The sequence below is a fragment of the Bufo bufo genome, chromosome 3 (assembly GCF_905171765.1).
Source record: "Bufo bufo chromosome 3, aBufBuf1.1, whole genome shotgun sequence".
Classification (NCBI taxonomy): domain Eukaryota; kingdom Metazoa; phylum Chordata; class Amphibia; order Anura; family Bufonidae; genus Bufo; species Bufo bufo.
Genome location: NC_053391.1, coordinates 5,906,136 through 5,920,941, shown reverse-complemented (window position 1 = coordinate 5,920,941; position 14,806 = coordinate 5,906,136). Strand labels below are relative to the sequence as shown.

Here is a 14,806-nt window from a genome sequence, read left to right as displayed (position 1 = left end):
GTGGCAGGGCTACTGTACTGCTAGAGACAAGACAGGCAGTACTGCCCCACTGACTATAGTGGAGGGGAGAGGAGGAGTGGCAGGGCTACTGAACTGCTAGAGACAAGACAGGCAATACTGCACTACTGACTATAGTGGAGGGGAGAGGAGGAGGAGTGGCAGGGCTACTGTACTGCTAGAGACAAGACAGGCAGTACTGCCCCACTGACTATAGTGGAGGGGAGAGGAGGAGTGGCAGGGCTACTGAACTGCTAGAGACAAGACAGGCAATACTGCACTACTGACTATAGTGGAGGGGAGAGGATGAGGAGGAGGAGTGGCAGAGGTACTGTACTGCTGGAGACAAGACAGGCAGTACTGCACTACTGACTATAGTGGAGGGGAGAGGATGAGGAGGAGGAGTGGCAGAGGTACTGTACTGCTAGAGACAAGACAGGCAGTACTGCACTACTGACTATAGTGGAGGGGAGAGGATGAGGAGGAGGAGTGGCAGAGGTACTGTACTGCTGGAGACAAGACAGGCAGTACTGCACTACTGACTATAGTGGAGGGGAGAGGAGGAGGAGTGGCAGAGGTACTGTACTGCTAGAGACAAGACAGGCAGTACTGCACTACTGACTATAGTGGAGGGGAGAGGATGAGGAGGAGGAGTGGCAGAGGTACTGTACTGCTGGAGACAAGACAGGCAGTACTGCACTACTGACTATAGTGGAGGGGAGAGGAGGAGGAGTGGCAGAGGTACTGTACTGCTAGAGACAAGACAGGCAGTACTGCACTACTGACTATAGTGGAGGGGAGAGGGTGAGGAGTAGTAATGGCAGAGGTACTGTACTGCTAGAGACAAGACAGGCAGTACTGCCCCACTGACTATAGTGGAGGGGAGAGGGTGAGGAGTAGTAATGGCAGAGGTACTGTACTGCTGGAGACAAGACAGGCAGTACTGCCCCACTGACTATAGTGGAGGGGAGAGGATGAGGAGCAGTGATGGCAGGCATACTGTACTGTTGGAGATGGGCAACACTGCACCACTGACTATAGCAGAGAGGATGAAGAGGACTAATGGCAGAGGTATTGTACTGCTAGAGACAAGACAGGCAGTACTGCACCACTGATTATAGTGGAGGGGAGAAGATGAGGAGGAGGAGTGGCAGAGGTACTGTACTGCTAGAGACAAGACAGGCAGTACTGCACTACTGACTATAGTGGAGGGGAGAGGAGGAGGAGTGGCAGAGGTACTGTACTGCTAGAGACAAGACAGGCAGTACTGCACTACTGACTATAGTGGAGGGGAGAGGATGAGGAGGAGGAGTGGCAGAGGTACTGTACTGCTGGAGACAAGACAGGCAGTACTGCACTACTGACTATAGTGGAGGGGAGAGGAGGAGGAGTGGCAGAGGTACTGTACTGCTAGAGACAAGACAGGCAGTACTGCACTACTGACTATAGTGGAGGGGAGAGGAGGAGGAGTGGCAGGGCTACTGTACTGCTAGAGACAAGACAGGCAGTACTGCCCCACTGACTATAGTGGAGGGGAGAGGAGGAGTGGCAGGGCTACTGAACTGCTAGAGACAAGACAGGCAATACTGCACTACTGACTATAGTGGAGGGGAGAGGAGGAGGAGTGGCAGGGCTACTGTACTGCTAGAGACAAGACAGGCAGTACTGCCCCACTGACTATAGTGGAGGGGAGAGGAGGAGTGGCAGGGCTACTGAACTGCTAGAGACAAGACAGGCAATACTGCACTACTGACTATAGTGGAGGGGAGAGGATGAGGAGGAGGAGTGACAGAGGTACTGTACTGCTGGAGACAAGACAGGCAGTACTGCACTACTGACTATAGTGGAGGGGAGAGGATGAGGAGGAGGAGTGGCAGAGGTACTGTACTGCTAGAGACAAGACAGGCAGTACTGCACTACTGACTATAGTGGAGGGGAGAGGATGAGGAGGAGGAGTGGCAGAGGTACTGTACTGCTGGAGACAAGACAGGCAGTACTGCACTACTGACTATAGTGGAGGGGAGAGGAGGAGGAGTGGCAGAGGTACTGTACTGCTAGAGACAAGACAGGCAGTACTGCACTACTGACTATAGTGGAGGGGAGAGGATGAGGAGGAGGAGTGGCAGAGGTACTGTACTGCTGGAGACAAGACAGGCAGTACTGCACTACTGACTATAGTGGAGGGGAGAGGAGGAGGAGTGGCAGAGGTACTGTACTGCTAGAGACAAGACAGGCAGTACTGCACTACTGACTATAGTGGAGGGGAGAGGGTGAGGAGTAGTAATGGCAGAGGTACTGTACTGCTAGAGACAAGACAGGCAGTACTGCCCCACTGACTATAGTGGAGGGGAGAGGGTGAGGAGTAGTAATGGCAGAGGTACTGTACTGCTGGAGACAAGACAGGCAGTACTGCCCCACTGACTATAGTGGAGGGGAGAGGATGAGGAGCAGTGATGGCAGGCATACTGTACTGTTGGAGATGGGCAACACTGCACCACTGACTATAGCAGAGAGGATGAAGAGGACTAATGGCAGAGGTATTGTACTGCTAGAGACAAGACAGGCAGTACTGCACCACTGATTATAGTGGAGGGGAGAAGATGAGGAGGAGGAGTGGCAGAGGTACTGTACTGCTGGAGACAAGACAGGCAGTACTGCACTACTGACTATAGTGGAGGGGAGAGGAGGAGGAGTGGCAGAGGTACTGTACTGCTAGAGACAAGACAGGCAGTACTGCACTACTGACTATAGTGGAGGGGAGAGGAGGAGGAGTGGCAGAGGTACTGTACTGCTAGAGACAAGACAGGCAGCACTGCACTACTGACTATAGTGGAGGGGAGAGGAGGAGGAGTGGCAGAGGTACTGTACTGCTAGAGACAAGACAGGCAGTACTGCACTACTGACTATAGTGGAGGGGAGAGGAGGAGGAGGAGGAGTGGCAGAGGTACTGTACTGCTAGAGACAAGACAGGCAGTACTGCACTACTGACTATAGTGGAGGGGAGAGGAGGAGGAGTGGCAGAGGTACTGTACTGCTAGAGACAAGACAGGCAGTACTGCACTACTGACTATAGTGGAGGGGAGAGGAGGAGGAGTGGCAGAGGTACTGTACTGCTGGAGACAAGACAGGCAGTACTGCACTACTGACTATAGTGGAGGGGAGAGGAGGAGGAGGAGGAGTAATGATGGCTGAAGGGCAGAGCTGCTGTACTGCTGGGGAGGAGACTAGATAGGCAGGTGTACAGAGGGGAGGCTGTATTACGCACCACAGTACGGCTCCCCCTTTGTTGTCAGCAGGAACACTGGGACTTGGCTGACTTCGGGGGTGGAGTACCTCCTCTCGTTACCTTCTGCGGAGGTGGAGTTCTCCGCCCCGGGGATGGCGGTGCTGTGTACAACCTCTGGAGGAATCGGGAGGTTATTCATTCCTGCACAGAATGATGAGAGTAACCAGAAATGATGAGAGTAACCTCAAGATGACAAACACCAGAATCAATGAGCACACAGGATGAAACCCTTTCCTGATGGTGCCCTGCTTTCACAGCTGAGGATTTGTTACAATTGCATCCTGTCATTATACCTGTGCTGATGCATTGTAGCAAACTATTAGGACAGGAGACAGATCAGCGCAGCTGCTGCTGTGCTCGCCTAACGGAGGATTGTCTAGACTGATGCATTGTAACAAACCCTCAGCTGTGAGAAGCCATTCACCGACAGCAAGCAGTGTCAAATCCAACAGAAAGCTACAGAATGTCCATTATATATATATATATATATATATATATATATATTATATATATCATTTACATTGGCAGCAGATTACAGGGCTGTGGTCTGTGTATAATGGGTGGCCCGCTGAGGGTTCTGCACTGTGTAACAGGTATCATAGTACAGTCATCTGATCAATGAACCCAATAAATCTATAAATACACGGTCTATTATAGTTGGCGGCACAGCTGTCAGCAGCATCACAGAGGGGTCTGCTGTCTGCTCCTCTGAATGGCCGGCATGCAATACCACATTCTTCCTGTAGTGGCCGCTGCAGTATAAATGTCTGGTCTCCTGGGAATATGAGCAGACACAATGATGAGAGTGATAATACCTATATGAGGGCAGGAGGACATCTCAGACGTCTGACAATCCACACAGTGACCCTCTTGGAACGTCTGGTAGCTTGAGCAAGGGAATCCAACGTATGAGCAGATCCCCCGCAATGCATTGATGAAGATGGTGACCGATCTCATGTGATCACAGATCATGTACTCGTACACTGCAGATGGTTAAGATAGGAAAAGGTTAATGGAAATCTGCTGAAATACTCAGTGCAGCTGTGTGCCTGTGGACCTCCAGTAGTACTGTTATTTCTGTAGACAGATACATGATGAAATCCAGACTGCCTGCATCCACCACTGGGGGCAGCAAAGGAGCCAAGTGAATACAGAATGCAATATACATTGTGCACAATGAGCTCCTGAGCTCCCTCTAGTGGTGGCTGTATATATCTGTATGTAGTAATCTCCTGAGCTCCCTCTAGTGGTGGCTGTATATATCTGTATGTAGTAATCTCCTGAGCGCCCTCTAGTGGTGGCTGTATATATCTGTATGCAGTAATCTCCTGAGCTCCGCTCCTCCTAGTGGTGGCTGTATATATCTGTATGCAGTAATCTCCCGAGCTCCCTCTAGTGGTGGCTGTATATATCTGTATGTAGTAATCTCCTGAGCTCCCTCTAGTGGTGGCTGTATATATCTGTATGTAGTAATCTCCTGAGCTCCCTCTAGTGGTGGCTGTATATATCTGTATGCAGTAATCTCCTGAGCTCCCTCTAGTGGTGGCTTTATATATCTGTATGTAGTAGTCTCCTGAGCTCCCTCTAGTGGTGGCTGTATATACCTGTATGTAGTAGTCTCCTGAGCTCCCTCTAGTGGTGGCTGTATATATCTGTATGTAGTAATCTCCTGAGCTCCCTCTAGTGGTGACTGTATATATCTGTATGTAGTAATCTCCTGAGCTCCCTCTAGTGGTGGCTGCATATATCTGTATGCAGTAATCTCCTGAGCTCCCTCTAGTGGTGGCTTTATATATCTGTATGTAGTAGTCTCCTGAGCTCCCTCTAGTGGTGGCTGTATATACCTGTATGTAGTAGTCTCCTGAGCTCCCTCTAGTGGTGGCTGTATATATCTGTATGTAGTAATCTCCTGAGCTCCCTCTAGTGGTGACTGTATATATCTGTATGTAGTAATCTCCTGAGCTCCCTCTAGTGGTGGCTGTATATATCTGTATGTAGTAATCTCCTGAGCCCCCTCTAGTGGTGGCTGTATATATCTGTATGTAGTAATCTCCTGAGCTCCCTCTAGTGGAGGCTGTATATATCTGTATACAGTAATCTCCTGAGCTCCCTCTAGTGGTGGCTGTATATATCTGTCTGTAGTAATCTCCTGAGCTCCCTCTAGTGGTGGCTGTATATATCTGTATGTAGTAATCTCCTGAGCTCCCTCTAGTGGTGGCTGTATATATCTGTATGTAGTAATCTCCTGAGCTCCATCTAATGGTGGCTGTGTATATCTGTATGCAGTAATCTCCTGAGCTCCCTCTAGTGGTGGCTGTATATATCTGTATGTAGTAATCTCCTGAGCTCCCTCTAGTGGTAGCTGTAAATATATCTGTATGTAGTAACCTCCGGAGCTCCCTCTAGTGGTGGCTGTATATATCTGTATGCAGTAATCTCCTGAGCTCCCTCTAGTGGTGGCTGTATATATCTGTATGTAGTAATCTCCTGAGCTCCGCTCCTCCTAGTGGTGGCTGTATATATCTGTATGCAGTAATCTCCTGAGCTTCCTCTAGTGGTGGCTGTATATATCTGTATGTAGTAATCTCCTGAGCGCCCTCTAGTGGTGGCTGTATATATCTGTATGTAGTAATCTCCTGAGCTCCCTCTAGTGGTGGCTGTATATATCTGTATGTAGTAATCTCCTGAGCTCCCTCTAGTGGTGGCTGTATATATTTGTATGTAGTAATCTCCTGAACTCCCTCTAGTGGTGACTGTATATATCTGTATGTAGTAATCTCCTGAGCTCCCTCTAGTGGTGGCTGTATATATCTGTATGCAGTAATCTCCTGAGCTCCCTCTAGTGGTGGCTGTATATATCTGTATGTAGTAATCTCCTGAGCTCCCTCTAGTGGTGGCTGTATATATCTGTATGCAGTAATCTCCCGAGCTCCCTCTAGTGGTGACTGTATATATCTGTATGTAGTAATCTCCTGAGCTCCCTCTAGTGGTGGCTGTATATATCTGTATGCAGTAATCTCCTGAGCTCCCTCTAGTGGTGGTTTTATATATCTGTATGTAGTAATCTCCTGAGCTCCCTCTAGTGGTGGCTGTATATATCTGTATGTAGTAATCTCCTGAGCTCCCTCTAGTGGTGGCTGTATATATCTGTATGCAGTAATCTCCTGAGCTCCCTCTAGTGGTGGTTTTATATATCTGTATGTAGTAATCTCCTGAGCTCCCTCTAGTGGTGGCTGTATATATCTGTATGCAGTAATCTCCTGAGCTCCCTCTAGTGGTGGCTGTATATATCTGTATGTAGTAATCTCCTGAGCTCCCTCTAGTGGTGGCTGTATATATCTGTATGTAGTAATCTCCTGAGCTCCCTCTAGTGGTGGCTGTATATATCTGTATGCAGTAATCTCCTGAGCTCCCTCTAGTGGTGGTTTTATATATCTGTATGTAGTAATCTCCTGAGCTCCCTCTAGTGGTGGCTGTATATATCTGTATGCAGTAATCTCCTGAGCTCCCTCTAGTGGTGGTTTTATATATCTGTATGTAGTTATCTCCTGAGCTCCCTCTAGTGGTGGTTTTATATATCTGTATGTAGTAATCTCCTGAGCTCCCTCTAGTGGTGGCTGCATATATCTGTATGCAGTAATCTCCTGAGCTCCCTCTAGTGGTGGTTTTATATATCTGTATGTAGTTATCTCCTGAGCTCCCTCTACTGGTGGCTGTATATACCTGTATGTAGTAATCTCCTGAGCTCCATCTAGTGGTGGCTGTATATATCTGTATGTAGTAATCTCCTGAGCTCCCTCTAGTGGTGGCTGCATATATCTGTATGCAGTAATCTCCTGAGCTCCCTCTAGTGGTGGTTTTATATATCTGTATGTAGTTATCTCCTGAGCTCCCTCTACTGGTGGCTGTATATAAATCCAACTAATTAGCTTACGCTTTCGTAAGGGTGGACATCCTGGCTGGTCCCGGCCGCCATTGATAAAGTAATCAACATGTCCCACAAGGATGCGGATACCAAAGTCTGAGATAATTGAAAAAATTTAGAAAGTAATAATGTGATAATAATACAGATGACCTCATCCTGCTCGCTGACAGTGTGCAATATATAATATTCTATCATGTTTTATACTCCAGTCACATCTAGAGCTATTGAAGCAAATGTATCTTTAGCAGGTATATAGAGTTTTAAAAAAATTTGTTCATTTCCTTATACATATAAGATTTAAAAGAATGACGTAACGTGGCAAATAGGCTCGGTTTCCATTCTCTGTCTTGAGTATACAGCTCCTGTGCAGAACTATGTGTCTCCATGGTAACAGACTGACCCTGCAATCATATGTAGCTCCATCCTCTACTGTCTGTAGGTTTTTAAGGGGGTGGGGGTGGAGTAACATGTGACTGCAGGATCAGACCCCACAGAGCTCGTCTGTAGTCTGTAACCATGGAGACACATAGATCTGCATAGGAGCTGTGGACACATAACGGTAGGAGACTTTTCAATCAAGACCATTGATAATGTTGCTTCATTTTTCATTTAGCTGTATTGGAGCAATAAATAATTTGGTTGTGAAAGTATGCACACCCCATAATAAAAGGCAGCTTCTGCCTCATGCGGTCGTGGCGCGGCCGCGCTGCAGTTCAGTACCGCGAGGCTGTATGAGCTGCAGCCGGCTCCAGTATCGCACTGTTTAGTCCTTCTGCATTGTTAATGGAGACGCGGTATTGCGGGGCCGTGTGACAAATAATATCTACGGACTCTGATACATTACTGTCTGTGTCCGTGTGCACGGCCTCCACAAACATGGCGTCGCTTGGGTCCAGCCTCTCCTCCGGGCCGATGTGTGTGAACTTGTAAGAAGCAGGATCCAGACCTAGTAGGAAAGGAGGACAGATCTCCGTAAATATCCTCATTAAAGAGGAAGTCTCACTAAGACCCCTTAGATTCCTACTAGGAAGACAAAGAGTAGGGTCTCCTGCTCGAGGCCACCTCAGCAATTATGACTCCAGCGCCACTAGCCATTGATTCTTACCTGTGATCCTTCCAATGCGGCCACCAAAGTGATGTCCTACGTAGCCGGCAACATGAGCGCCCAGGGAAACTCCGATCAAGTGAAAAGACCCCTCTGTAGACCCCAATTCCTGTGGATTCAGCAGAATGAGAGGTTCAGAAGATCTGGAGGGAGACTGATGGTGTGGGGCTGTGGTTACACAGAAGATGATCTACCACGGGCAGATGTTAGGCTCATCATTACCTGTCAAACAATTGTTCTACAAGATTTACAAGAAAAATATTCAAGTTCTAGTGCAGTGTCCCCAACTTGCTGGGAGTTGTAGATTTGCCACAGTTGAAAGGTCACATAGTGGGGAACACTGGATCAGAATAAATGCATGCTCCAATCAAACATCAATAGTTTAGAACACATCAATTATCTAGAGGAACACCAGTATCTCTCAACTCCAGTACTCAGGACCCACCTGTCGGTCATGTTTTCAGGATTTCCTTAGTATTGAGCAGGTGATGGAATTATTGTTAATGCATCAGGACTTACCTCAGGTCCCCATTCTGTGGGATATTCACAAATCCTGACCGGTAGGTGGGCCCTAAGGAATGGAGTTGAGAAACACTTTTCTAGAGGATCATCGATGATCTATCAGACAGCAGTACTCTAGAAGAACTCCAGTGACCTACCAGAATGTCAGTATTCTGTTGGACTGTCATGATCTACTACAATATCAGTATACTACAGGAACATGGGCAATCTAGAAGAATACCTATGGTCTAGATTAGGGATCATCAACTTTTGGCACTTTTGCTGATCCCTGGTCTAGATAAACATCAGTGAGACACAAGAACATCAATGGTGTTCCTTGGTCAAAAGAACATCTATGCTTCAATTATTTAGTAGGACATCCGCAATTTAAAAAAACATCATTATTATAGTGGACCTTCAATGATCTATACAAAATTAGTATTCTGGAGGAACATAAACGATCAGCTATCAGTATTCTGGGGGACCATTTGTTTAGAAAAAGATCAACGATCCACAGGAACATCGACAGTATATTCTAGAAGAATACCAATGGTCTATTTGATTATTGTTGGTCGTGAATAACATAACTGACCTAGACAAACATCAGCATGTCTCAGTACAAATGATCTATCACAGGTTCCTTCACACAGAAAGACATTCTCCTATGCACATTGGCATAAGAACAGGAGCAGTGACGTCCAGGCGTCACCATGGTTTGGTTAGATTTATCTCCAGAAGAAAAGCGGTCTAGAAAGCATTAATGTTCTTCAAGAAAATGATTGAGAAGAACACTATTGGAACTTCAGTATTCTCGATGAAGATCACTGATCTAGATACATATCAGTGAGATGGAAGAACATCAATGATCTACTGAAACTTTAGAATTCTAGAACATCAATGCTCTAAAAGAACAAGGGTCAAAAGATTATCAATGAGAAGAACATCTCTATCATAGAAGAACAATAGTGACCTACTGGAAGATGAGTATTCTAGAAGAACATGAATAAATTAGGAGATTGCTGTTCTAGATACACATCAGTCAGCTAGAAGACTATCAATGAAATGGTCAAGAAAATGGCAATATTTCAGAAAGCTGATACCCGAAGGCGATTGATGAGTGCCACCACCTCCCAGCTCAGTCTTGGCACGTTTTCAACTGCTTGGTTATATTTAGCTGTGGCACCACACACCCAGTCCACCACCACCACGTTAACCGCCCCAGCAGCGAGCAGAGAGTCCACCATATTGTCGGTCCAAGATGGCTTCGTGCCCAAAGCCCTAGGAGAAAAAAAGTCAATGGGGTTCTGACTACAATGTGCAATGTACAATTCTATATGTTCTGCATCGAAAGCCGCCATCTAGAAGCCTCCTGACCTGAAGCCATGAATGAGGACCTTGGTGTCCAGGGTCGCATTGAAGGCCGAGTTCTCGATGCTCTGCGTCTCGTTGACCTGGATGAGCTCAGCACATGTTGGGTTCCTGGGGGTGAAGAGCAGGAACTGCGCCTGGAGGTTATTATCCTGGAAAATCCCTGATGTCTGGAAAACGGCGCAGTTATGGAGGACGGGAGGTGTAATGTGTGAGATTACTGCTGGAAGAGACACAGGCTCATGTAGTGGGAGGAAAGTGTTACTGTGCAGTCTGGAGAGAAGTGTTACTGTGCAGTCTGGAGAGAAGTGTTACTGTGCAGCCTGGAGAGAAGTGTTACTGTGCAGCGTGGTGGGAAGTGTTACTGTGCAGTCTGGAGAGAAGTGTTACTGTGCAGTCTGGAGAGAAGTGTTACTGTGCAGTCTGGAGAGAAGTGTTACTGTGCAGTCTGGAGAGAAGTGTTACTGTGCAGCGTGGTGGGAAGTGTTACTGTGCAGTCTGGAGAGAAAAGTTACTGTGCAGTCTGGAGAGAAGTGTTACTGTGCAGCGTGGTGGGAAGTGTTACTGTGCAGCGTGGTGGGAAGTGTTACTGTGCAGCGTGGTGGGAAGTGTTACTGTGCAGTCTGGAGAGAAGTGTTACTGTGCAGCGTGGTGGAAAGTATTACTGTGCAGCGTGGTGGGAAGTGTTACTGTGCAGTCTGGAGAGAAGTGTTACTGTGCAGCGTGGTGGAAAGTATTACTGTGCAGCGTGGTGGGAAGTGTTACTGTGCAGTCTGGAGAGAAGTGTTACTGTGCAGCGTGGTGGGAAGTGTTACTGTGCAGCGTGGAGAGAAGTGTTACTGTGTAGTCTGGAGAGAAGTGTTACTGTGCAACGTGGTGGGAAGTGTTACTGTGCAGCGTGGTGGGAAGTGTTACTGTGCAGCGTGGTGGGAAGTGTTACTGTGCAGCGTGGTGGGAAGTGTTACTGTGCAGCGTGGTGGGAAGTGTTACTGTGCAGCGTGGTGGGAAGTGTTACTGTGCAGCGTGGTGGGAAGTGTTACTGTGCAGCGTGGTGGGAAGTGTTACTGTGCAGCGTGGTGGGAAGTGTTACTGTGCAGCGTGGTGGGAAGTGTTACTGTGCAGTCTGGAGAGAAGTGTTACTGTGCAGCGTGGTGGGAAGTATTACTGTGCAGTCTGGAGAGAAGTATTACTGTGCAGTCTTGAGAGAAGTGTTACTGTGCAGTCTGGAGAGAAGTGTTACTGTGCAGCGTGGTGGGAAGTGTTACTGTGCAGCGTGGAGAGAAGTGTTACTGTGCAGCGTGGTGGGAAGTGTTACTGTGCAGCGTGGTGGGAAGTGTTACTGTGCAGCGTGGTGGGAAGTGTTACTGTGCAGCGTGGTGGGAAGTGTTACTGTGCAGTCTGGAGAGAAGTATTACTGTGCAGTCTTGAGAGAAGTGTTACTGTGCAGTCTGGAGAGAAGTGTTACTGTGCAGCGTGGTGGGAAGTATTACTGTGCAGTCTGGAGAGAAGTATTACTGTGCAGTCTTGAGAGAAGTGTTACTGTGCAGTCTGGAGAGAAGTGTTACTGTGCAGCGTGGTGGGAAGTGTTACTGTGCAGCGTGGTGGGAAGTGTTACTGTGCAGTCTTGAGAGAAGTGTTACTGTGCAGTCTGGAGAGAAGTGTTACTGTGCAGCGTGGTGGGAAGTGTTACTGTGCAGCGTGGTGGGAAGTGTTACTGTGCAGCGTGGTGGGAAGTGTTACTGTGCAGTCTGGAGAGAAGTATTACTGTGCAGTCTTGAGAGAAGTGTTACTGTGCAGTCTGGAGAGAAGTGTTACTGTGCAGCGTGGTGGGAAGTGTTACTGTGCAGCGTGGTGGGAAGTGTTACTGTGCAGCGTGGTGGGAAGTATTACTGTGCAGTCTGGAGAGAAGTATTACTGTGCAGTCTGGAGAGAAGTGTTACTGTGCAGTCTGGAGAGAAGTGTTACTGTGCAGCGTGGTGGGAAGTGTTACTGTGCAGCGTGGAGAGAAGTGTTACTGTGCAGCGTGGTGGGAAGTGTTACTGTGCAGCGTGGTGGGAAGTATTACTGTGCAGTCTGGAGAGAAGTATTACTGTGCAGTCTTGAGAGAAGTGTTACTGTGCAGTCTGGAGAGAAGTGTTACTGTGCAGCGTGGTGGGAAGTGTTACTGTGCAGCGTGGTGGGAAGTGTTACTGTGCAGCGTGGAGAGAAGTGTTACTGTGCAGCGTGGTGGGAAGTGTTACTGTGCAGTCTAGAGAGAAGTGTTACTGTGCAGTCTGGAGAGAAGTGTTACTGTGCAGCGTGGTGGGAAGTGTTACTGTGCAGCGTGGTGGGAAGTGTTACTGTGCAGCGTGGAGAGAAGTGTTACTGTGCAGCGTGGTGGGAAGTGTTACTGTGTAGTCTGGAGAGAAGTGTTACTGTGCAGCGTGGTGGGAAGTGTTACTGTGCAGCGTGGAGAGAAGTGTTACTGTGCAGCGTGGTGGGAAGTGTTACTGTGCAGCGTGGTGGGAAGTGTTACTGTGCAGCGTGGTGGAAAGTATTACTGTGCAGCGTGGTGGGAAGTATTACTGTGCAGCGTGGTGGGAAGTGTTACTGTGCAGTCTGGAGAGAAGTGTTACTGTGCAGCGTGGTGGGAAGTATTACTGTGCAGCGTGGTGGGAAGTATTACTGTGCAGCGTGGTGGGAAGTATTACTGTGCAGCGTGGTGGGAAGTATTACTGTGCAGCGTGGTGGGAAGTGTTACTGTGCAGCGTGGTGGGAAGTGTTACTGTGCAGCGTGGTGGGAAGTGTTACTGTGCAGCGTGGTGGAAAGTGTTACTGTGCAGCGTGGTGGAAAGTGTTACTGTGCAGCGTGGTGGGAAGTATTACTGTGCAGTCTGGAGAGAAGTGTTACTGTGCAGTCTGGAGAGAAGTGTTACTGTGCAGCGTGGTGGGAAGTGTTACTGTGCAGCGTGGTGGGAAGTGTCACTGTGCAGCGTGGTGGGAAGTATTACTGTGCAGTCTGGAGAGAAGTGTTACTGTGCAGCGTGATGGGAAGTGTTACTGTGCAGCGTGGTGGGAAGTGTTACTGTGCAGCGTGGTGGGAAGTGTTACTGTGCAGCGTGGTGGGAAGTGTTACTGTGCAGCGTGGTGGGAAGTATTACTGTGCAGCGTGGTGGGAAGTATTACTGTGCAGCGTGGTGGGAAGTATTACTGTGCAGCGTGGTGGGAAGTATTACTGTGCAGCGTGGTGGGAAGTATTACTGTGCAGCGTGGTAGGAAGTATTACTGTGCAGCGTGGTGGGAAGTATTACTGTGCAGCGTGGTGGGAAGTATTACTGTGCAGTGTGGTGGGAAGTGTTACTGTGCAGCGTGGTGGGAAGTGTTACTGTGCAGCGTGGTGGGAAGTATTACTGTGCAGCGTGGTGGGAAGTATTACTGTGCAGTGTGGTGGGAAGTATTACTGTGCAGCGTGGTGGGAAGTGTTACTGTGCAGCGTGGTGGGAAGTATTACTGTGCAGCGTGGTGGGAAGTATTACTGTGCAGTGTGGTGGGAAGTATTACTGTGCAGCGTGGTGGGAAGTGTTACTGTGCAGCGTGGTGGGAAGTATTACTGTGCAGTGTGGTGGGAAGTGTTACTGTGCAGCGTGGTGGGAAGTATTACTGTGCAGCGTGGTGGGAAGTATTACTGTGCAGTGTGGTGGGAAGTGTTACTGTGCATGTACAGGGGACACATGAATCTTCTCATCTCTGTTTCCTGCACATATAAAGGATGTTGGTGACAACCACAGGTTACGGCTCCTGTGCAGGTTGTCGGACACTGATCTGCCTGTGTAAGTGTCAGTCTCCACTGCTCCTGCTGTCAGGGGCCCAAACTCCCCCCTGGACCGCTACCGACCAGGCACTTATACATCTCACCCAATATAAAGAAACGGGCAAACCTGGGGCCCCCAGCACTGGGCCCTTCACCTGGGTGCACTGCCCCCGAGCAGTAATCTGTACCCCCATTATACAGGATATTTGGGTCTGGGGGCGGCAGAGAGACGGTTCCCCTCCGTCACAGCGCAGGAGACCCGGGATACAGGGACAGCACCGACCAGGCACTGCAATTCCTGAACCTGGGAGCTCTGGATGAACACACTGGTATACCAGGTGTGGAGGCTGATATGTGGTCTCTGTATTGGTGACTCACCTGTTGGTATAATGCAGGTAAGTAGGGCTGCGGTGAGGGTCGGCTGAGTGATCCCCATCCTTCGTCCGGCCATGATGTGGCGTGACCCCGCCTGTAACCCTTTCATGAGATTATGAGATTACCACGAGGGTGATGATCCAGGGCTCAGCCGGTCAGCGGCATGTGCTTCAGCAGTGAGGGGGTTAAGGCTGTGAATCATTAGCCAGCCCTCTGTTTAGTCAGACTGAGCCCCCCCTGCAGATAAAGGGCCAAGGGTCCAGGTCCAGGGGGCACCTGCAGAAAACAACAGGCCTGGTGCCCGCTGCTAGTCACGACCCGGGCCTCTGAGAAAGAAGTGTCAGCTCCTGCACCGAGAAGATGGACAAACATGTCACAGACACAAGGCGTGACTGTTCTGCCTGACACAGAGGGGCGCCTGTTCGTCCGGAGCCTGGTCCTCGCTGACACCGCGCAGAT

General features: G+C 48.9%; 1 protein-coding gene across 4 annotated transcripts in view; it reads right to left on the bottom strand.

The window, feature by feature from the left end:
- Positions 1–14,806, bottom strand: part of PLA1A (phospholipase A1 member A) — a 23,263-nt gene extending 8,457 nt beyond the window's left edge. For 2 of the 4 annotated variants that reach the window (XR_005777395.1, XM_040422821.1), the window contains exons 1-8: positions 14,351–14,802; positions 10,189–10,405; positions 9,915–10,092; positions 8,314–8,422; positions 8,053–8,154; positions 7,218–7,304; positions 4,099–4,266; positions 3,263–3,424 (exon numbers count right to left, since the gene is read on the bottom strand). Coding sequence is in view for 3 of the 4 variants with exons in the window: in XM_040422821.1 (XP_040278755.1) it covers positions 3,263–3,424; positions 4,099–4,266; positions 7,218–7,304; positions 8,053–8,154; positions 8,314–8,422; positions 9,915–10,092; positions 10,189–10,405; positions 14,351–14,456 (1,129 nt within the window). In the remaining variant the exon portion in view is untranslated. Of the gene's footprint in view, positions 1–3,262; positions 3,425–4,098; positions 4,267–7,217; positions 7,305–8,052; positions 8,155–8,313; positions 8,423–9,914; positions 10,093–10,188; positions 10,406–14,350 lie in introns of all 4 variants that reach the window. The other 2 variants (XM_040422822.1, XM_040422823.1) reach the window with 2 other exon arrangements.